General features: G+C 39.9%; 1 protein-coding gene across 19 annotated transcripts in view; it reads right to left on the bottom strand.

Annotated features, from left to right (window-relative positions):
• The window catches only part of FGGY (FGGY carbohydrate kinase domain containing), a 697,591-nt gene that overhangs the window by 400,004 nt on the left and 272,394 nt on the right, over positions 1 to 25,193 (bottom strand). For 3 of the 19 annotated variants that reach the window (XM_045064605.1, XM_045064616.1, XM_045064610.1), the window contains exon 1: positions 8,305 to 8,412. The exons of 4 other annotated variants lie outside the window; for them this stretch is intronic. Coding sequence is in view for 5 of the 15 variants with exons in the window: in XM_045064612.1 (XP_044920547.1) it covers positions 7,175 to 7,199 (25 nt within the window). In the remaining 10 variants the exon portion in view is untranslated. Of the gene's footprint in view, positions 1 to 7,174; positions 7,365 to 8,091; positions 8,247 to 8,304; positions 8,413 to 25,193 lie in introns of those variants that run through there. 12 more of the 19 variants (XM_045064617.1, XM_045064611.1, XM_045064618.1 and 9 more) reach the window with 6 other exon arrangements.

Below are 25,193 nucleotides of genomic sequence, written 5' to 3'. Positions count from 1 at the left end.
AAAATACAGTAACAGACACTATCCACTGACAAAAAGAGAAAAAAGATTTTTCAAAAATAAACAGCCATCAGTGAGCTGTGGAAAAACTTCAAATGGCATACTATATGTGAAATGGGAATCCCAGAAGGAAAGAACAAAGATTTCAGGAGCAATATTTGAAAATATATTGGCCACAAATCTTCCAAATTTGATGAAAACTATAAACCCATAGATTCAAGAATATCAATGAACCCTAAGCACAAGAAATATGAAGAAAACTAACCCAAGAAAATCATATCCAAACTGTTCAAAAGCAATGATAAAGAAAAATCTTAAAAGTAGCTTAGGGGAAGGGGTGGCAACAATATGCACAAAAGAAAGAAACATATGAGAAGGGCAACAGATTTCTCATCAGAAATAATAATTTAAACTAGGAGACAGTAGAGTAAGATCTTTGAAATACTGAAAGAAAAAACTTCATATCTAAAATTCTCTACCTTGCGGAAAAAAACTTTCAAAACTCAAGCTTTAATAAAGACTAATTCAGACATAGAAAAGATGAAAAAATGCATCGCCAGCAGAAATCCCCACAAGAAGCAGAGAGGAAAATGTCAGCACATGAAAATCTGGATCTATAAAATGGAATGAAGGCCACAAGGGTAAATATGTGGGTACATATACTTTCTAAAAATTACTTGAATGTCTTAAAAAGATAACTGACTGCTTAAAACTAAAATAATAACCACATATAGTGGGGCTTAAACTTATGTGTAAGTAAAATGTACTACATAAAACACAGTAGCACAAAGGCTAGGAGGCAAGAATTATAAACATACTGTTATAGGGTTCTTATATTATATGTTAAGTAGTATAATCTCACTTGAAAGTTGACTCTAATAAATTAAAGATGTATACTATAAACCATACAGCAACCATTAAAATAATACCAAAAGAATAAGTTATGTCTAATAAGGCAATATAGGAGGAAAAAAATGAAACTATAAAAAAACTAATCCAAAAGAAGGCAGAAAAAGGGAATAAAAAAAACAAAGAACAGATGGAACAAATAGAAAAGAAAAAAAAAGCTAGATGGTGTATTTAAAACAAACCATATGAATAATTATATCAAATATAGTCTAAATGCCTCCAATTAAAACACAGAGATTATCAAGCCCTACTTAGTTACCCAGTATAACTATATGCTGCCTACAAGAAACCCATTTTACACATAAGAAACACACAAGTCAAAAGTAAAAAGAAGAAAGATATGCCATTAAATAGCATTCAAAAGAAAGCTCAATCATTATCATACTAAGTAGATTTCAGAGCAAAAATACTATATATATATAATTATATGTATATAATAACTAAGTAAATTTCAGAGCAAAGAATATTATCAGAAATTAAGAAATAAAAAAGGGGATGATTCACCAAGATAACCCAACAATCCTAAATATTAACACACCTAATAACACTGCATAGAATACATAAAGCAAAATCTGATAGAACTGGAAAGAGAAATGCATATATCCACAACTATCCTCAGAGATAATACTATTATCTCAATAACTGATACAGTACATAACACAAAATCAGCAAGTTACGATGTAATATACCATGGTCAATATGGCTGTCATAATTGATATGTAAAACGCATTCTGCCCAACAAGAGCAGAACACACATTCTTTTCAAGTATACATCAAACATTTACCAAGACACACCACATTCTGGTCCATAAAACAAGTCTCAAGAAGATAAAAGGATTCAAATCATACCAAAGTACCTTCTGTGGCCACAACAGAATTACAAATCATAATAAAAAGATGAGTATAAAGTCCTCAAATATTTGGAAACTGAGTAACACACTTCTATCTAACACATGGATCAAAGAAGACATTTAAAAAACAGAAAGTACTTTAACTGAATGAAAATAAACATGTAGCAAAAGTCTTAAGATGCACCTGAACCAATAAATTTATAGCATCAAATGCCTATTAGAAAAGTCATCTCAAATAAATAATCTTAATTATCCACCTTAAGAAATCAGAGCAGAGTTAAAGGATCTCAAAGTTGGCAGAAGAAAGGAAATAATAAATTTAAGAAGAGAAATCATTAAGTTAAAAAAAAAAAGAATATAGAAGATAAATAAAACCAAAAGCTATTTTTTGAGAACAATAAAATTAATAAATTTCTGGACAAAATGATCAGGAAAATAAAGAGAGAAGATAACAACATTAGGAATAAGGGAGATGAAATCACAACAGATTCTATAGATATTAAAATGCTAATGAAGGATTATCATGAGCAATTTAGATATGTACAAATTCCTTAAAATACAGAAACTATCAAACCTCACTCAAGGAGAAAAAGATGATCTCAATAGTCTTATATTATTAAATCAATTGAATACTCCCTCTTCTCCACAAAAAAATAAACAAACTAACTCCTCGCCTAGATGGCTTCATAGGTGAATTCCATCAAACATTTAAGCAAGAAATACACCAATTCTATATAAACTCTTCCAAAAAATTGAGTTGGAAGAAACATTTACCAACTTATTTTATGAGGCCAGAATTATCTTGATAACAAAACTTAAAAGACAAGGTAAGAAAACTATGTCAATATTCACCATTAACACAGATGCAGAAATTCTTAAAATTTTAGCAAACAGAAGCCAACTAAACATAAAAAGGATAAAAGGTACTGACCAAGTGGGATTTATCTCAGGAAGATGTTTTACGTTTAAAAATAAATAAATAAGTAAATAAATAAATAAATAATCAATGAACGTAACTCAGCATATTGAGGTTAAAAAGATCTTAACAAAAACAAAACAACAACAAAAAAAAACAACTGGGGCGCCTGGGTGGCTCAGTGGGTTAAGCCTCTGCCTTCCAGTTGGATCATGATCCCAGGGTCCTAGGATTGAGCCCTGCTTTGGGTTCCCTGCTCAGCAGGGTGCCTGCTTCCCCCTCTCTCTCTGCCTGCCTCTCTGCCTACTTAGGACCTCTTTCTGTGTCAAATAAATAAATAAAATCTTCAAAAAAAAAAAAAAAGCAACCAACAATATACAACATTTATTCTTCAATAAAAAAAAAAAAAAACAATGTCTCAGCAAAGAAGGTATAGACAGGAACTTCCTAAACCTTCCTAAAAGACATCCGCAAAATATGTTCAACTAATATCATACACCATAGTTAATGATGAAAAAAATGTTTCTCCCTAAGATCAAAAACAAGACAAGGTGTCTGCCCTCATCACTTCCTTGCAAGAGTAGTGGTTCTAGCCAGTGCACTGTATCAAGAAAATGAAACAGGAGGCATCCACACTGAAAGGAAGACATAAACTGTTATTTATTTACAAATAACATGATCACCTACATAGGAAATCTGATGGCATCTGTAAAAAGCTCTTAGAGCTGACAAATAGTTGAGCAAGACTGTAGGATATGTGATCAATACACAAATAGCCACAAACTAGAAGTTAAATTTTAAAAGATAATTACATTTACAATGGCATCAGGAAATATGAAATACCTACAGATAACCTGATAAAGATGTGCAAGACCTAGCTAATGAAAGCTGCAAAACATTGCTGAGAAAAATTAAGACCTAAGTAACTAAATAGATATACTGTCCATGCATCAGAACACTCAATCTCTAGGATGTCAATTTGCCCCCAAATTAAGGTAGAGATTCACTGAAATTCCAATTAAAATCTAAACGGTCCATTTTTCTGAAATTGACAAAATGACTTGTGAAATTAATATGGAAATGTAATGGACTTAGAATCACCAAACAACATTTGAAGATGAAGGATCTATTCTACCTGACTTCACTACTTTTTACAAAACTATAGTCATCAAGATTATGATACTGGGATTAAAACAGATGAAAAGATTACAACAACCAAATAAAACATTCAGAAATGGGCCCATATGTATCCGTAGTCAATTGATTTTAGCCGAAGGCACAAAGGCAATTCAACAAAGAAAGGATAGGCTTTTCAGCAAATGGTGCTGGAATAATGACACATGGGAAAAAATCAACTCTGTTCCATATCTAGTGTTACGGATTAACTTAAAATAACTCAAAATGGATTGTGGATTTAATGTAAAACAAAAACAATGAAGCTTCTTAAAAAAACAGAAGAAAATATTTGAGCGCTCAGGCTAGTCATGACATCTTAGACACAATGACCAAAACCGTGATCCATGAAAGAATAAATTGATAAAACAGACATCATCAAAATTACAAACTGACAAATTAAGCTTCACCAAAATGGAGGACCCTGCTTATGAAAAGATACTGTTAAGAAAATGAAAAGCCAAGTCATAACGTCGGAGAAAATATCTGCAAATTACAGGTGAAGTAAAGAACTTGTAATGAATACATACAAAAGCTCTCAAAACTCAGAAAAACAGAGCTTTTTTTTTTTTTTTAAACAAATGGACAAAAGATTTCAAAATACCTCACCCAGGAAATCATGTGATATATATATGGGCAAGTAAGCACATGACAGGAAGCTTGAAAATATCAGTCATTAGGAGAATGTACATTAAAACCCCTGAAAAAAGGACTCCACATTATTAGAATGGCTAAAATTTAAAAAAAGAGACCACACCTGATACTGGAGTCATCACAAGTTTCATACACCACTGAGGGGAATTAAAATGGCACAGTACAAGGGCACCTGGGTGGCTCAGTGGGTTAAGCCGCTGCCTTCAGTTTAGGTCATGATCTCGGGGTCCTAAAACTGAGCCCTGCATCAAGCTCCCTGCTCAGTGGGGAGCCTGCTTCCCCCTCTCTCAATGCCTGCCTCTCTGCCTACTTGTGATCTCTGTCAGATAAATAAATAAAATCTTAAAAAAAAAGAGAAATACAGTTTTTTAAAAAGTTAAACATATACCTACCATATGAACTAGCCGTTCCACTTCTAGGTATTTAACCAAGAGAAATGAAAGCACCCACCCACAGAAAGATATATATGTATATGAATTGTCATGGCAGCTTTACTGAAAGTAGCCAAAAAGCAGCAAATAATCCAAAAACCCATCAACAGGTAAATAAACTACGATATAGCCATACAATGTATAAAAGGAATGGGGCCCCTGCGTGGCTTAGTGGGTTAAAGCCTCTGCCTTCGGCTCAGGTCATGATCCCAGGGTCCTGGAATGGAGCTCCGCATCGGGCTCTCTGCTTGGCGGGGAGCCTGCTTCCTCCTCTCTGTCCACTGGCCTCTCTGCCTGCTTGTGATCTCTGCCTGTCAAATAAAATCTTAAATAAACAAATAAATAAAATTTAAAAATAAATGAAATGAACTCTGTGTGCACACTCACCATGGGATCCTAAGATGAAAAGCCAGCACGCAAAAAGAGATATATATTGTATGACACCACAGATATGACGCCTAAAATAATATTAAATAATTTCTAGTGGCAAAAAGCAGATCACTGTTCCTGAGGGGTATCGGGTGTGAAATAACCAGGGAGGGAGGGATTATAAAGGAGCATGAGAAATCTGTATGGGTATTAAAAGTGTTCTTTATCTTAATTGTGATGATAGTTTCACAGATACCTACATATGTCAAAACATCTCGTGTTAGACACTTTAAATATATACAGTTTACTGTATGTCAAGCACACCTCAGTAAAGCTGTTGAAAAAAGCCCCAGCTGGGAATGCCTTTTCCTGGATGGTAGGCTAACTGCTACATTCTTTCTCCACATGGTATCTTCAATCAGTAGTTAATTCCTAATCATTCCACAGCCAACCTTTGAACCATGCAGGGGCTAGAGGCAATGACCTCCTGCAATGTCAAAAATCTGTATATAACTTTTGACTCCCCCAAAACTTAACTTTCTAATAGCCTACTTTTGATGAGAAACCTTATCCAAAACATGAGGTCGATTAACACATAGTTTGTATGTTATACGTATAAGATACTGTATTCTTATCATAAAGTTAGTTTGAGGAAAAAAAGTTACAAAAATCCTAAGGAAGAGTAAATATATCTATGTAAAAAATCCACGTAGAAGTTGACCTGTATTCAAGCCCATGTTCTAGGATCAACGGTATTCTCATCTCTCTCTCTCTGTCCAGTCCCAGAACTATTACCCTAACCCATCTCTCATCCGTACTATAAAAGTCTCTTCCCAGTCTGCACCTCTCCAATTCTTTCCACCCTGCAGCCAGAATTAACTTTCTAAAACACAAATCCATGTCACTTCAGACAGCTCCTGATGCTCAAACTCCCTTACTATGCCTCACCTGACCCTCCCTGATCTGGCCTTTTCACTTTCCCCAGCTTTCTTTCTGGTGATTTCCCATCTCATCCTAACCTATTCAGCCACACTAGTCAACAACGGGCCAGGTTGTAGAGTTTTGCACACACTGTTCCCAAGTCAAATAACCCCCTTCCCTTTTGTCATTTCCCAGCTCACTCAAACTGAGGCTTCAAAATTCTGCTCACAGCATTATCTCCTCCAGGGAAGTTTTCCACAAAACTCCACACCGGGCCATTTGCACTTCTCCCAGTTCCTGAGAATTTCCCGCATATCTTGCAATGGCACTCATCTTGGTATGGTATAATCTCCCTCATCAGATTAGACAGAAGCAGACTGAGTGAAAGAATAAAAGTGGAGACCAAGTCTTGCTCATCTTTCCTTTCCCAGAACCTGCCACAGTACCAGGCTCAGAATACACAGCACAAGATTAGTGAACAAATGAATGAATGAACAGGTTTGGATGACCCCTTACATCACCACCTGGATTGATCCTGTATTTCTTCTAATAAAGAGATGGGCAGGGGAGGTAAATGATTGTAGTATATGCTGGTAAAATGATTATTTCAAATCCCCTGGCAGGAGGCCAGGGGTCCCCACTCTGGCTGGGCAAGATTCATTACCTCAAACTGTTTTCAAAACCAGCTGGTAATTGACTGTGATTTGAACTAAGTGAAAGGTTAGGGAAACGGAACCAGATTCCAGGAAAAGACAAGGCCCACAGCAAAAATTAACACAGCCTGGAAGAAGGCCCAGTCTCCTCCCAGTAAACTTAATTTCATCCAGAAAGACACAGATCTCCACCCTCAGGGTTATTCCCTTCTCCTAATACACATGTTTTGATTTCCAAATCCAACAAGGGGGGTTCCCAAGCTCCCTTCCCCTCAAAATCAATCTCCAGGCCCTTCTCACCCTCTCTGGTCTGTTCCCCCATCATCCTTCATCAACAGTCCTCTGGGCCTCCCACAAGCAGGTCCTCCTCAGCTGATCCCACCAAGAGCCAGGCCAGTGATCATCAGGCCAAGAGCCAGGCAGAGAGCCTCATTAACAGGAGACTCCCAGAAGACCAGGAGGCAACCAGAAGGCTGCAAGACCCAGCTGGCAACATAAAAAGTTTAAAAAAAAAAAAAAAAATCAGGATATGCATTTGGTGGATCATTTAAAAAAAGGAGAAACGCAAGCAAAACAAAGCATAACTGTACCATCTGTGTAAGAGTCACAAACGTAGAGAAGACGTGCCTTCTTTCTTACTAATTTGCAATTCAAAAGTGTAATCACTTCCTCCCTCCAGATCTCCTATTTTAAAAAAATTAACCTAATGCCCTTCCATATCTTGGTAATGACTGACCCTTTCATTTAGGGACAAAATTAGTTAAGATTTGAGAAGTGCTCTCATGGAGAAGAGCCAACGATTAGGGAAATTCACCATTTTTGCATCTCGTCAATCCTTCAAAGAAGGGAAATGAATTAAAAGGGAAAGATAAGCTTAGGCCTTTCCTACCCAGGATAGCTGTAACCAAACAGCGTTACACCATCTAAACTAAAATGCACCTCAAACATTACAAGCTGCTGAAAGCTTTTGAAGTTACAAGCAGCACTGGCCTTTACAATCCTTTAGGTAGCCAGATTTTTATTAAAAGTTCCAAACTGCCTGGGAAAAAATATCCTAAAATAAGGGCCCGGGGGATAGGAAAGAGTGAGGAAAAGGGGGAGCGAACACAGTTAACTGGACAGGAATGGCAGAGAACCCCGGGTTCCCGACATCTCAAACGCAGCCCTGGGGGATGCAGTAGAGGCCGACCCTTGCCGTGAGTAGCCGGAAGCCTCACCCAGGAAAGGACACAGGGAACTCTACTTCGTCTCGGGGGGCCGAGGCTGGGCTGGCACGAGACTTTAGCGGCTGGAGGCGGAGGGCGAGCAGGAAGAGGCGGCGACTGCGGGAAAGGGGAGGGAAGCTGGGGCTGGAGAACGTGGGCGCTATGAGCCTGCGCGCCTGCAAACGCCCCTACTGCACACGTGGGACTGGGAGGAGGGTCACTTACTTGTCCAATCTGAAATTACATTTTAGCTAGCGGGGCTCTGCAGGTGGCCGCACCGAGCTGCACCGCGTGGGGTTGGGCGGTCCCCGAGGGCGACTGAGGCTGGGCCCCGCCCCCGGCCCCGCCTCCGCCGGGCGCGACCCTTGTAAAACGCGCCCTGATTGGTCCTTTGAACGGTTCCGGCGATTGGCCTGCGTGCCCGCCCCCGGCCAGGCTCCGCCGGCTGGGGGCGTGGACTGCAGCCTGCCGTGGCTCCTCCCACCTCTAGTACTTTTAAAGGCACCGAGCTCACCCGCGCAAACTCTGCAGCCTCTGTTGCGCGCGTGTGTGTGTATGTATGTGTGCGTGTCGAGTGTGTATCCTATGACCTCTTCCCGACCATTTGCTGAACTCCAGGACTGTTTTAGGCGGATATAATTAATAAAAATAATATTTTCTGAATGCTTATTTTATGCGAGGTCTTGTTTCTGATACTTTAAATGAATTTACCCATCCAAACCTGTGGCCAGCCCTCTGAAGTGCGATCACAGTCTTCAAATCTACAAAGCAGATAGGTCCTGCCTTTGTCCATGTTACAATCTGTGGGCCCTGGGCACCTCCACCTCATTTAATCCTCACGATGCTTGCCTTTCCTATAAATTAGGTAGTATCTGTCCTTATCTACAGATGCAAAGAGTTGGAAACGTTTTTTGCTTGTTCTGAAACACACAGCGAGTTACTAGGGAACCAGGAAGAATTCCAACCTGGGCTCCAATCTAAGCTGTTTCCCTTGAAAAGGCAGGTTCCCAGGCTGATGGGACCGGAGATTTGGAAGATAGTTTAGCAAGTCCCTGGAGCCAAACCCTTTGCTTTTCTAGAAAAGTAAACTGAGGCCCGGTAAAGGGAAGGGAGTTTTCAAGGATACAGCAGATATAAGAGGTAAGCCCAGGTAATAGCAGTGATTTCACTGAACTAGCCTATTTACCATGCGCATTAGAGTCCTTGACTGCTGTTCTCATAACAACCCCTAAAATCAATAGATGCTCTTATCTTCATCATATAGGTAAGGATACTAACTCAGTGAGCGTGAGGTCCTATGATTAGTTATATCTGCTCGGGGTCTCGTTTTGGGGTCGTTTTCTTTCTTCTACACCAGTACTGCTCCCCTTTCATTTCCAACAAATATCCAAAGATCCAACTATGGACTCTCTGGGATGATAGGAGGGATCTGGGATCTGATTACTTACCACCTGGTAGAATTATAGTATACAATAGGAATAATAATATTAAGACCTGTTTATCTTAACCTATTGAGAGAACTATGAAGAGCAAATAAAGTGATAGTTATGGAAATACTTTTTAAAGTGTTAGATGCTGAATACACAGAACACGTGGTTTATAGATCTTCCCCAGCACACCCCAGGAATAGAACACGCAAAACACACTTGTTGCCTCATGAGCTATGGCAGGAGGTCTTATTTTGGCTAGACTTGAATTAATGTGGATTTGCTGTCTAGACTATGTATGTCTCTGTTTCTGGGCTTTTTGTATTCGACTTTTGGTTTGTTTCCTGTTGTCATCAAACTATCTTTAGTAGTAATAGCAATAATAGCACTGTGGCTAGAGCTCCAGTAGCTATTTTGGCCCATGAGAGAAACTTGGGAATAAAAGCCACGCTCAGCAAAGCAACAGGGTGGGAAGGCTGGGGTTGCTGACACCGCCCCACCAGACCAACACCCACTGCTCACTTCCACATGAAAGAAAGACACTGCTGTCTTATGCAGGACCCCTTCATCCTGTGTCTTCTGTCACATGGGGCCAAACATAATCGTGACTGATACATATACCTTACCTGGTGCAAATCCTACAGCAAGTCTGTAAGGTGATAGAGGCACAGAGAGTATAAATACCTTGTTCAAGGTCATCCAGCCAAGTGTCAGAGGTGCGATTCTGAGACCGATTCTCACTCTCAGCTTCAGTTATGACCCACTGCCTATTATGAATGAATGAGTCCATTTTTTTCTATCTACTTCCATTCCATTCATTTATTCTAGGAGGTAGTAAACTTTTTCTGTATGGGACCAAATATTCAATATTTTACACGTTATGAGTCATACCTTTTCTGTTTCAACGACTCAACTCTACCTTTGTCATGCAAAAACAGCCATAGATAATAGTAAATGTGTGACTGTGAAAAACTATTTACTAAAGCAGGCATGGGGTAATGTGGCCCCTGATTTTTTGATATTGATGTTTCATCACAAAAATGCATTAGAATTACATTCCAGAAGGTGGGGGATTGTGACATCACAGACACCCCCCCACACTGTTGACCAATGTAGTAAAGGGTGGTACATGACAGAAGATCCCTAAATTGAGAGTTGTGAGACTTGGGAGTGAGTTTATATCTGCCAGTGAAACCAGATCTATATCCTGCACCACCACTAGTTGCCTCAGTTTCCCTGTGTATGAGGAAGAAGTAACAATACAAATGCTATCCAGCCATCCCCCTTTTCAATGGCTGCAGTGAGGCTAAGATGAGATGATACACATGATCATATTTTGAAAGCTGTAAATATTAGCCAACTGTGTGTATATTTCCTCGTCTCAGGCATAACCATACATCCTCTTCTGTATTCTTCAGTTCCCAGTCCTTATTCTTATCATGGAATTCATAGAATGTACCAAATGCCTAGTAATTATTAGTGCATCTATTTATATCCCCTTTCCTCCTCTCCAGCTCTACATTAGGGGTTATTGCGTTGCATTAGGTCAGAAGACTTGATTATTGGAAAGTCTAGACACCCCTCCGAGTTATTGCCGTGCAGTGTGAGGATCATGCAGAGTCATTGTGCACTAGGCAATTCACAAGTCACAATGGAAAAAGCAGCACCACGGATTTAACCAAGACAGAAGGAAATGAGTTGTGAAACCCTGGAACCAGCTGAACTAGAAGTTTGTGTAATTTCCTTCCTTCTCAGGAACACTTATGTAGAGCACCAGGACACACACACAGGAGACCTGGGGCTCCCTCTGATCACCCGTGAAGCCCTTGTGACTCTCCAGTGTCATTCTTTGAAGGCTTTTCCTTCCATTAGCAACCCACCCCCTCACCAGAGAAAAAATGGATTTTCCCTGAGATTCTTAGAGTCACAGCACAGAAATAGATTAGTTATTCATTTACTTATGAATTCATTTATTCATTCATACATTCCTGTATCCATTCATTAACAAAGATTTACTGAGTGACTACTGTTGTAGGCACTAAAGAGATGGTGTTGAGAAGAACAGAGAAGAACAGATGTTGTCCCTATCCTCACCGAACTTACTGTCATGAAACAGACATTCAATAAATAAGCGTGCAGATATGTAATTGACTAGATTGCAAGTAGAAAGGGAAATAGGATACTGTGAGAGAAGGAACTAATTTATATTAAGGTCTAACTTAGATTGATGATTTTTGAGGAAATAGGGGCTTTATATACATAATATATATATAACATATATTATACAATATATATTATACATAAATTATGTATATATAATATACATAATCTCAGGTCTTCAACAATACTATGATGTGGCTATTCTCACAACCATTGTACAGGATAGGGAAACTGAGGGTCAAGGAAATCAGGTGGCTGGTCTAAGGCTCTTACTAAGTTTGGAGCAGGCTGTGCCCTCTCCAATACTCCACAAATCCAGAAGGTGAAAATTTTCCTACCTCCCACCTTTGGACATGCTATGCCTCTTTCCTCCTTGAAAACCACCCCCTCCCTTATTCTCTTATTGGGTTCATATTCTGCCTTCAGCATCTTGTGAAAGACCTATTCCTCTGCCAATTTGCCACTTCTATTTGAGGCTTCTATACATCTCTTTTGGACTCCTACAAGCATCCTTATCTACTGCGCACATGGTGCTGAATATAGGACACCTTGTAAAGGGAATTCTCTTTTTTATAGACTTGCCCTGATGTCCTTGCTCACAATCCCAGGAACAGCATAGGCCACTAAAGTCAGACAGACCTGGGCTCTTCTCCCCATTGTGCGTGTTTGCGGGGTGACCTACAAGAAGTTTCTTAGCTTCTCTGTATGTTATTTTTCTTAGAGAATAATAATATTGAACTTCTTGAGGTATACCCTAAAACATTTGTCCCAGTGCTAAACAGGTACTAAGTGAACCGCAGTTCTCAGTCTTCCATCAATTTCCATTCCATAGATTAGAAACTTCTGGAAGGTAAGAACCATGCCTTCTACTTTATAGCCTCAGCAACTAGCACAGTGTTTTATAAGAGCAGTTTTGTGATTAGTGTATGATTATGGCAGTGATAGCTTTATCGGCCAGCTGGGTCCCTCACTGCTATGAAATTTGTTTTCTCCTGTCTTTCTTCCTTTCTTTCTTTATCAACTTAGACTCCTTTAAACCTTCCTTAAACTTGATCTTCTGGCAGGAACAAGTGCCACTGCATATACACTCTCTTTTTCTCAAATCTGTGCATCATCTCAGGAGGCAAATAACTATAATAGTTCACTGGAACCAAAAGAGATGGTCAATAAGGGGAAACCACTTGCTAGAATGGCCCACTGAGCTCTCCACTCTGACTACCACCTAGAGCCATACTTTATACACAAAATCATGATTTTGTCCAGCCCTCATCTCTGAGGGATGCCCGTAGCTCATTTCCAAAGACAGGAGAACGTTCCAACCTAACTTTATTATTTACTGACTACTTACTACCTGTCCTCTGGCTGCCTGCCTTCATCCCTTCACTCAGCAAACATCTACTAAATACTGAGCACTTGCTAGAGCTGCTGCTATCATAAAAGCACAGACAAAGTGCTATGGGCACCCCAAGGCCAGTGAGAAGAAGAGGGGGTATGGAATATAGGGGAGAGGAAAGATTGCATTAACTTTCCACTGAGTACTATGTTCTGTACCTCCTCGTGCAGTCTCAGTGATTCCTCCCAAACTCCTACATGACAGGGTAGGTACTGCTGTTGAAGAAGGGAGGGCTCACAGTGGTGGAGCAATTTGCCCAAGGTCATCGATCACAAGACCACATGTCAAGCTGCCAAAGAGGGAGTTTCTGCTGAGGAGCTAAAGTGGGCAGAGAAGCTCATGCTTGATTTAAAGGTTTCTGATGAAGCAAGTCCTAGTAATCTCACTGATTTCAACCCACAGCCTCAATTTCCCCCTATGGGTTTGAACTTCCCAGTTCCAAGGCCTCACTCACCATCGAAACCAATTCCACACCATCGGTATCTTTCTCCCCTATCACCACCCGATCACAGTCCCACAGCCTCCTGGCCATGAGTCATTTTAATAAAAGTGCAAACTATGTGATGAGCCATGGCAGCAGCATGCAACCCTAAACCCCCACCAGTGTTTTTCAGCAACAAAGCAACAGGTGGAAGCAGAGTGTCCAGGGCCAGGAGATGATGACAAGGTCAAAAGAGAGGTGGGAGGCAGCCTGTTGAATGAGCTCGCGTGTAGTCTCAGGAACCGAGTCAAGGATGGAAGCCCCTGGAGCCTGCACAGGATGCAGACTTTGGTTGGAGGAAGTGTGCCATGAACTTCTCTACGGTCATGTCATTTGGAAAGCATTAGAGAGCATTGGTTTGGGTAGTTTTCAGAGTTCCTACAGAGCAAAGGAGAGACTGAATGAACTTTTGTGCCTTCCAAAGTGTCCCCCTTTCCTGCCAAATTGTTCTTTTCCCCAAGACACAGGACTAGTGGGGGCTGATATCCAGTCTCCACTCTGCTAGCCAAACTCTGTGCCTGCGAAGCTACTCTGCCCCACCAGAGAGGTCAACATTTCCCAATCTGCACAATGTATAAAACAGAATGTTGGTAGCTTTGTTCTCCTCCCAGCCCCCACCATGCATGCATGCAAACACATGTACACATACAGCCACACAACACAGACCCACAGACCCACACATAGAAGCACAATCATGTGCACATAATTGTACAAACACACCTGTAGACATCTATCCACACTATACACAGAGCACACAGACACATGCAAACATGCACACACAAATTCACATCACATACCATACATGCATAAACAGACACACACAAATGCAAATCAGACCACAATAGGGGGCACAAATACCCACAGACCCAAATATAGTCACATGGAAATATAGACACACACACAAACCACACAAACACATGTACCCTCAAACACAAAGACACATACACATATAGTCTCAGACTCACTTTGTACACTCACCTATAAATAAATACACTTAAATATAGACACACAAACCACACAGATACATACACACAGAAGTATAGTTATATACAGACACACACATACATACGACTGTACCAGGAACAACTTTGTTTTTTCTATTTGACATGACAAATTCTTTATGAAATACATTGGACAAATGTTCCACTACTGAAAGAAAGGGAATTAACTTGCTCTTATAGAGGATTCATTTTTTTAAGTCCACTTATCAAATATTACTGATGACAATATGTAGAAATTAAATGATAGTGGGAAGAAAGGTACACTCAGCTATGATAATAGCAGGTCTTCTCATGACAGGAGTCTAGCAATTAATTTTGTTTTCTGCTTATATCATGATGAAAAATTTGTAATTTTCAATACTGTTTCATAACATATAGAATCAGGACCCCAGCAGTGCCTGGGTTGCTCAGTCGTTTGAGTGGCTGCCTTCGGGCTCAAGTCATGATCTCAGGTCTTGGGATGGAGCCCCATGTCAGGTTCCTTGCTCAGCAGGGAGTCTGCTTCTCCCTCTGCCGCTCCTGCTGTTCATCTCTCTCTCTCTGTCTCTCTTTCAAATAATTAAAAATAAAATCTTAAAAAAAAAGGAGGATTCCTGCTTTATGGTTTATACACTTTCAGAACTTACAAGTATTGTAAGTATTGTATTGTACAAGTATTGTAAGTATTGTACAAGTATTGTATTCTTCCCCTCTCAAAGGACTTCTGCAGCTGTGTAAAACATTATAGGGACTTGGCTGTAAGGGTGTAACATTATTCAGGAGTATACTAGACAGGAACGTTTTGGTCATAAGAAATAAGAAATAACTCAGACTTGATTAAACAAATAACAAATATACAAACAAACCAAAAGGCAATTTACTGTCTCATATATTTTGGTAGTTCAAAAGGTAGGTAAACTTCAGGAAAGGCTGGATCCAGGGATATGGATTATGTCTTCAAGGATCTTTATTCTCCATTTTTTATGTCTCAATTCCTATGTTGACTTCATACTCAAGTAACATCAATTCCTGTGGTAACAAAGATGGCCAGCAATTGTTTTAGCATTACAATGTCCTTATGAATCTTGATGGGAGCTGGGTGAGTGTCTCTCCATGTTCCTATTTCTTGCAAGACTCCTGGACAAAGCTTTAATTGGCCCAGTTTTGGTCATGTATCCATCCCTAGGGATGGATTAGAAAAAGATCATCTTCATGTAAACCAGAAAAACTGAATAATGAGGGTTGAGGATGATTCCCCAGAGAGATAATAGACAGAAAAAGGAATATTTATTTCCTCCTCACTACTTCTATATTCATGGGTCAAGATCTGTGCTGGAGGCTGGGGGGCACAAGATAAAAAATGTTCACATTCTTTTCCTCTAGGAATTCACAGCCTAGTAATAGAAATGGCATGTAAGCAAATACTATAGGATGTGGAAAGCAATAACCACAAAATAAAAATCTGAAAAAGTAAACTTCAATACACAACACTGAGAAAATGAATAGGCAAGCATAGAGTGGGAAGAAATATTCATAAAACATTTTTATTTTTCAACAGACAAATACCCCAACCATTCCAATTTTTAAAAATAGGCAAAATACCTGGACATTTCATAAGAGAAGGCACATGAGTGGCCAATAAATCCATGAAAAGTTGCCCAACATTATTAGTTACCAGAGAAATACAAATTCAAACCACAGTGAGATACCACTACCTAACATCCAGAAGGGCTAAAGTGGAAGAAATTGCCAACAAATATTGGAGATAATATGGAACAGCTGACCTCTCCTATATTCTTGGTGGGAACATAAAACAGCTCAATCATTTTGTAAAATCATATATTTACACTATGACCCAGCAATTCATGCCTAGGTATTAACCCAAGATAAATGGAAATACAATTTACAAAAAACATTTATGTGTGAAAGTTCATAGAAGCTATATTGTTAATAGCTCCAAATTGGAAACAACCCAAATGTCCACTAACACGAGAATGGAAAAACAAAGTGTGGTGGACCCATACTTAGTCATAAAAAAAGAATGAAGTATTGATACATGTAATGACATGAATGAATCTCATAGAAAGTACGTCAAGTGAAAGGAGCTGGCCATAAAAGAGTATCCACTGCATGATTGCACTTTCATGATGTTCTAAGCTAACAAGATGTGAAGTAATTTACAAAGGAAAATAAATGGCATGGGTTTGTCTGGAGGGTGCAGAGATGGAAGTTAGGAGGAAGACTGACATGAAAGGACCCGAGACATCACTCTAAAACAATGGAAATGTTCAAAATCTTGATAGATGTGTGGGTTACACAAACATACCCATTTGTAATTGTGCATTTCATTACATGTAAACTTCACATTAAATTAAATAACTAGTTATAAATTAAATAACTAAAAAAATAGGGTAAAGAGTGATTGAAGGAGTAGAAAAATCAGGAATAACACAATGCTTATAACTGTGGAAGCTGGATGATGGGTACATAAAGTTTTGCTAAACTGTTTAGTTTATTCTGTGTTTATTTGAAATTTTCCATAAAAACAAGTTTTTAAAAAGCAAATCAATTCATATTTAACAATATGATGACTTCCATGAGAAACATGCAAACCAAAACCACTAAACCTAGGGCAATTACCTGCCTGCGGAGTTAGCGGTGGGATCAAGGGATGAAAGTGGCTCTTGGAAAAGACATTCAAGTAGAGAGGACATTGAATTTGGGAGTTACTGGCCAAGAAGGACTAATGTGGTTGGAAATGCCCAGAAAAGCCAGTGAGCCATTAGAGAGCACTGAGGAGCTTCTATGACAGGGAAGCACCCAATTGTCAATGATGCTTATAGTTATGAAACTCCCCTTCCCCCTCAGGAACCACGGCAGCTGAGAGTGCAAGGTAGAGGAAGTACAGTCAGCATCTCCTACTCCCCAAGTGTCCTTGGATGGTCTAAGTCACAACCCTTCTCTGCACTTCATTTTCCTTACCTGTGAAGTAAGAGGATTCAACAAGATTGTTCCTAAGGTCTCTCCCAATGCTAGAAGGTTTTCTGCAGCAGCAAGCTAGTTGTGGCAAAGGAGGAATGAAACAAAGGTCTGAGAACCTCTAATTCCCAGACTTTTCCTACGGCCGCATTTCATGTATTCCAAGGTGCAACACTCTTATTTAACATTTAACATCCCAGAAATCAAGGCATGCCTTATAACCAATGACATCAGATGGCCAGGTTTCAGCGATGCCATAGTCACATTTCCTGCCTGGAGGCCCTTGGTTATTATTTTGGGGTAAAATGACTGACAACTGCAACCTTTGACGTTTTAGTCAACAAACCACCTGTGGACCTTTGGAGGAAAAAATGTGAATTGCAGTTGTTTTCTGGAAAACTTCTACTCATACCTTCTAGTGGAATAAGAAAATGGCACCAACATCAGAATTTGCAAACTGGTACCAGCGGGCTGACAGAATCTTCCCAAAACAACAGCATTCGTTGAGGAAGTGCTGCATGCCGAGACCCTCTCAAGGACTCAGCTGACAATATTGTGTGTGAAACGCATCAACAGCTCAGCCAAAAGAGTACTGTGGAAGAGGTGAACCATTCTGTGTGTGAAGAATTCTCGGTAATATTTTCACCAATGTATTTTGCTTTTATTTTCCTTTTTACATATACCCAAGGGTGATACGTGATTTTAAAAATGAATGTCTAAATAAGTCTAAAAGACTCTCATTCAAAATATATCTAAATCATGTCTACTCATGTCTAAAAGATTTTTCCATATTAATAAACTAAACTAAACTTGAAGTGATTAGAAAGCATCTTACAGCTTAACTGGTGATGCTTTTACTTTCTAAGAGATATGTAAATTAATAGTCTAGTTGGTAGTCTTAAGTGTGATAAATTATGATAGTGAAACCTAATGCCTGCCCCAGCCCTCACTTCCTGCTTCTCTATACTCTTTTAAGGCTCTAGATAAAGTATCAAGTCGGAGGGCTTTCTGTACTAGGAACTGTCCGCAAAGCTTTGCAAACATCCCCTCACCTATCATACAATAACCTTATAGGAGATACCATTATCATAGCCTTTAATGTTGAAGAGACTGAGATACCTTGTCCAAGGGCACATAGTTTGCATCACTTCCTTTCTGAAATTAGTGGAAAATCACAAACTTAACTTTTCTCAGCTTAGATAAGCTTTCTAGAATCTGTAAATAAACAGCAATGCGTGGAGCCCCTGTGACTTGGGGCAACACCACAGAAGGTTCTCAGGCTTAGAACAGGCTCTCACTTATCCTCAAGGGAGGTCAGCAGCACACAGCAGCACAGAGACAAGCTTTGGAGTCAGGCAGAACCAGGTCTTAATCTCAACTCTAGATGAGTCCTAGAGGAGGACAAGAAAGCTCAGAGAGGTTAAAATAACTTATTTATAGGACCAGCTACACAATTTTCAGTGCCTAGGGTAAAGTAAAAATGCAGGGCCCCATCTGAGAAATTATTATAAATTTCAAAATGGCAGAGCACCTGGGTTGCTCAGCTGGCTAAGTGTCTTCCTTTGGCTCGCAGGTCATGATTCTGGGGTCCTCAGATCAAGCCCCTCGTTGGGCTCCCTGGTCAGCAGGGAGCCTACTTCTCCCTCTCCCTCTGCCCCTCAACTGAGCTCATGCTCTCTCTGGCATGCCCTCGCTCACTCTCAAATAAATAAATAAATAAAATCTTTTAAAAAAGAATTTCAAAATAGCAACAGCAGAACATTAAAAAAAGTTCAGAATCCTTCTGGGCATGGTTCTCCCCCTACCCTCAATCCCATAACTGCCCAGGTCATATGCCCATAAGGTTGGTCCAGCTTGCTTAAGCTAGTAAGTGGCAAAGCTGAGACTTAAAGAGCACTTTTTGATCCAGAAGTTCACAGTCTCAATTTATAAGTAACTGTACACTGGGAGTGCCCCAGATCAGAATGATTCTGACACCCATTCCAGATCGTTCAGATTGGCTAGGCATTGCCCTCAGCCTCTACCCCATAGAGGAGCTGAGAGACTCAAATGGAAACCAGATAATGATGAGGACCTCAGAGATGTCTAGGGAAAAGTCATTAATCTAGGACAGATTGTGACAAGCCTTATTGTCCTCTGCCTGCCTCTGGTTTTTCAACTAAGGCCCCACCCTTTGAGAGGGTTCTAGGCCAATTAGAAAAAATGTGGAAGAGCGTAAGCAGGATGGTGAAGGAACTGCGCACAGGGTTTATGAGATTTTAAGTGGCTAGCCTGTAGACCAGAAGAATCACAGTTGCCATCAACTCTCTTCCCTTCCAAGACAGAAGCTCTGTGAGAAGTGAGCTCTCTCCTGCTTACCCCAAGTGTCTGGCATAGTTCCTAGGCCCTAAATAAATAGTAAATGAAGCAATTAATTAAACAGTTTGCTGAACGTCTGTCAAGTGGAAGAGGGATTAGATGTGTTTTTTTTCCCCAAGGAGGAGCATCAGTTCCAATGGAATAGACAGGTATTGACTCTCAGATAGAGGAAAGCTCTGCATCCCCAGGATGGAACAGGCTCCCAGGTCCCCTTCAAAAGAGGGACTCAAGTGTGGAGATGTGACCAGGGTATTCCCCAAATGCATTTCCTAGAATACCAGAAATAGCAAAGAGGTTTCTTCTCCTAAGGTATTTCCAACTGATTGATGGTGGTAGCTACCTCCACTTCTGTGGGAAAATTGCTCACGTGGAAGGTCAGAGAGAAATACTGTTGTTCTTGAGACATCTCTCTAAACCTTAATGTTTGTGAATCCATGACCTTGTATATTTTATTCAACCCAGAACACTTGGGTAAAGCTAACTTCAATGCTCCCATCAATGTTAGGCCAAGAATGGAGACTAAGTTCACCAGAGTTCATCTCCATGTTTAGCCAGACCAACCTGCAACTCTCCTGCTTTCAGGAGAATTTTCTACCCTAATTGGGACAGTTGTTTGAAACACATCCTCATTTAATTCTGATTAAATCTGTAGTTGTGGGGGTTTTGAGGGTTCTTTGTTTTTTGTTTTGTTTTGTTTCAGTTTGGGGCTTAGATACTGTCTCTATAATATCCAACCCTACTGGGCAATGCTGGATGTCAGATTCACAGCACTTACAGACATCTGTGGGGAGAGAACTCTGAATAAATCTGTCTAAATAGTAATGATGAATTACATTACTTCATAGTGATGTTAACCTTTGGAGGCAAAAGTCCAGACAGGTTGAGGAATGGAAAATGAGGACATAAGTGGGGGGACAATTCCATTAGCTGTAATCAAAAGAAAAGGCCAAAAGGGGATTAAAATCTATAGCATGTTCAAAAAGGGCAGAGACTAAACCACTCCAACTTTGAAGAGGAAGGATTAAATATTTGCCATTGTTTCCTGTTTCTTCCACCAAAAGAGTTTATTAATTTACACTTAACACTCTGCCTGCCTCACTTAGCAAGAGTTTTTAAAATGAATGATAGCCTTACTTATTTAAAACCAAGGAAAAAATAATCTGCCAGTACAGTTCCCATCTCCTCTAACTCTTATTTTATATTTATTTAGATCAGGGATTTTAAGCCAGGAGATCCAAACACTCCATTTTTAAAAATACAATCCAGAAGATCGCTACAACTTTATTAGAATTTTAGATTATACACACACACACACACACACACACACACACACATATATATATATTTTCTCTCTCCCAGGTCAAGTGATTCAAAGTTGTATACCACTCTTGTTCAACATAGTATTAGAAGTCCTAGCAACAGCAGTGAGACAACAAAGAGAAATAAGAGGTATCCAAATAGGCAATGAAGAGGTCAAACTCTCTCTCTTCCCAGATGACATGATACTTTATATGGAAAACCTAAAAGACTCCACCCCCAAACTACTAGAACTCATACAGTAGTTCAGTAATGTGGCAGGATACAAAGTCAATGTACAGAAATCAGTTGCTTTCTTATACACTAACAATGAAAATACAGAAAGGGAAATTAGAGAATCGATTCCATTTACTATAACACCAAGAACCATAAGATACCTGGGAATAAACCTAACCAAAGAGGTAAAGGATCTGTACTCGAGGAACTACAGAACACTCATGAAAGAAATTGAAGAAGACACAAAAAGATGGAAGACCATTCCATGCTCCTGGATCGGAAGAATAAACATTGTTAAAATGTCTATGCTGCCTAGAGCAATCTATACTTTTAATGCCATTCCGATCAAAATTCCACCGGTATTTTTCAAAGAGCTGGAGCAAATAATCCTAAAATTTGTATGAATCAGAAGAGACCCTGAATTGCTAAGGTGATGTTGTTTAAGATTATTAAAAAAGAATCTCTGATTACACTTCTAGAAAAAAATATTAAGAATTCCAGATGGACAATCTCACTTTTAACGTATCCTCTTTTCTTGATTCAGGTATTCAACAAATATGGAGCCACATGCTAAACACTATTCTAGCTATTTTTACTAAATGCTTCCTCATTTAACCCTCCTTAGAGATAGGGAACATTGCCTGCTTCTCATCTTTTTCTTTCTTATAGAAAACAGACTGAGCATTTGAATAAAAATCATTGTCACCATCTACTGAGTACCTCTGAGATGCTCATGGTTTTTACATTCATTTAATCTTACAATAGTCCTATGAAGTAAATGTTATTCTTTGCCCATTTGTACAATGATAAAGTAAATCATCTAGGAAGTTTTAACTTGTCCGGGGATATTTAAGTTGGTATACGACACATGGGTTTGAGCCCAGGCTTAATTTCCAATCCAGTTCATTGGTCACTACACCCCACTGTTCTTTCTTGATAGCCCGTAGTACTTGCTCATGTGAACCCTTGACCCTGAGCGTTAGAACATAACCAACTAGCAGGGGTTCCACGGGTGTTCGATTTCTGACTGACCTCACCTATTAAGCAGTCCTGTCGGCTTCCCTTCCATGGATGCACACTTTCAGAAGAGGAAATATGTGTCACCAAATGGGAGCAACATAAAAACCTCCTATAACTTTCCACCTCTGGAAATTGTTCCCACGCCACCCAAAGTTGTATCTACAAGTGCTTGTGTGTTTCCTGTGAGACTCTCTCACAAGAGAATCATCTTCTGCCTTACTGGAACCCAAAGGAGCTCTGTCACTAGGAGGGGGATGGCTCCTCTGGGTGCAGATCAAAAAGATAACAACTAGGGACTGATGCTATCACAAAGAAGATATCCTCTTTCCCATATTTCTGATCCTCCAAGGCTCCACACAAAACCCCCTTCTCTGAGAAACCTCCCAGCCTGGACACTGGATGTCATTAACACTCGCAGGCAGCACCCCATCACAGTCAGAACAGCCAGTGACAAGGGAGGTATGAAACATTTAATGTAACAATCTCTCCCCCACTCATGCATGCAAGCTTTTATTGGCCTCTCTGTGACGTTCCAGACACTTCTGAGATGGAGTAGGTATAGTTCCTCCTCAGGAGTGTTGGAGGGGGCATTTGTGACTTCATAGTTACAGTAACTGTGTATGAAGAGCTAAAATAGTGGTATTTTTCAAGGAATATGAAAGCATAGAAGAGGTAGCAACAAGTCCTCCTGGGGGTATTCAGAAAATCTTCACAGAGGAAGTCACATTTCAGTGTGGTTCTGAAAGAAGCATAGAAATTTTCTGAGAGGAAAAAAGAAGGGGGGGATAAATGTATTCCAGAAGGGTCCGGCACAGAGGTAGAGCAATTACAATGTGTTGTCTGTGGGCAGACACCATGACTTTCAGTTTGACTGCAATGGAGAGGTCCAAGACGCCTGAGTCTGAGTCTGGTGTGAGACTGTGAAAACCTTCTGTGCAGGTTCAAGGTCTTGATGTTCTCTTATTTGTATGACACCACTCTCTTCTCAATTACTTACTATCTTACTGCATTTCCCCCTTATTATATTAGAAACGTGAGGGGGAAATGGAAGTTTAAAAGGACTCAGGACAGAGAGGAGAAGCAAAGGATTATTTCAGTAACACAGGGTCCAAAGATGGAAACTATTAAACAGAGCTATACCAATAATTTTCAGCTTTAATTAAAGACATGTGGGATAAGGGACTGTGTATACAATGCGAAGAAAACAAATTACATCAAAGAAAATGCTTTGCTCTTTTCTTCCTTAATTTTTCTTTTCTTTTCTTTCTTTTTTTTTTTTTTTAACATTTCCAGAAATAGAAGAACTTCAGAGAAGCAACCTGAGATGGGAAGGTATAGTTACTGAGAGTCTGTTCTGTGTTATTATTGCACAACATTGAATTCATTTTAATTCTTAGTTTATAATATACTCTTATCATTTTAATAATGAGTAATCCTCCTCATCATCATTAACAGTAAAATAATCTATTGTTGCACCTTCCATGGAACCTGAGAACTAGGGTATTGGTGCTTACCTGTGTGTTCCTCTTCCCTTCCTCCTCTAGCCTCATCCCAATTAACCACTTTCCAAGCTCTCCAACTTGCAGAGTGAGTTCCCTTCATTTGATGGACGGTATGAAAAAAAGGGACAGTTTGCATATGCACACATTTATATTTATTATATTATGAAGACTCAGCCACTCAGGTGCATATAATTTTGGTTAATTCCTTTCCCTGTGCAGTATTTTGTGCTCATATACCACCATGGACTTATCTATTCTGCTGTTGAGGGGCTGGGGTTGGTGGGGGGTGGGACCTGGGTTTTTCCCCGGTTACCTACTCAACAAAGAACTCTCTAATTTTTACCCATCTTCAATTTCAAATCTCCCTCCAACTCTGTGAACTGGGTATTATTAGCTTTACTATATAGGTGAGAACATGGAGACTCAGAGAGGGTAAGAAACTTCCTGGCCATCACATGGCCATTCAGGAGCAGGGCCAGAGTTTAACTTTAACCCGATTCTCTGTGAATTCAAAGCCTGCAGGATCACTTCCTCCCTTCCTTGGAGGCCCAGTTTTTCCTCTCCATCCCATGTGTTCAAGGCTCAAGACACTCTCCTCCAGATCACTTTTGGATTTTCTGAGTCTATTTTATGAGTCACTGCTGGGGTGAAGAGGGGATTTCCTGAGCTGCCCCTGCCAGGGGATGTCAAAACAACCTGCTCACCCGAGCAATTCCATGGCTAATAGTCAGCTACACTGAAAACTTTGGGACCAGCCAATTGGGTGGGGCTGCTTTGACCCAGCGATCTACTGGAATGGGTTTCCTCCTTTCCACCATGTGTGTCCTCAAATAGGTAATAATAACAATAATAACCCTTTACTTGGGAACAGAGCTGTACCATTTCCAAAGCTCTCTCTCTGAGTAAGAAAAATAAGTGTTATTAGCCCCATCTTGCAGATTAGGAAGCCAGGTGTCAGGGAGATAGTGATTCAGCTGGTAAGAGGTGGCTTGGAAAAACGGACTCGGGTGCAGAGCATAGGTTCTGTTTCTCTATATGCACATCCCCTCCTTAAATGAAATTTATCACACAGTGATAGAGATTTGAGGAGAATCTGAAAACCTGATATTCAGGACATTCCCCAATATAATCTTTACTACTAAGAGTCCCTTTCTTTCCAGAGGAAAAATACCCAGTCAGCTCTCTAACCACATACTGTCTGCAAACCACAGATTTTGCTAAATGACAGCCACAATACAGAAAGAGGCAGGTGACAACATGATGTGGTTTGAAGCTGCCAGG

This window comes from Mustela putorius, unplaced genomic scaffold (assembly GCF_011764305.1).
Source record: "Mustela putorius furo isolate JIRA1106 unplaced genomic scaffold, ASM1176430v1.1 tig00003853_pilon_pilon_pilon, whole genome shotgun sequence".
Taxonomy (NCBI): Eukaryota; Metazoa; Chordata; class Mammalia; order Carnivora; family Mustelidae; genus Mustela; species Mustela putorius.
Note: the sequence above shows the minus strand (reverse complement) of the source record. Positions and strands in the feature narration are given on the sequence as shown.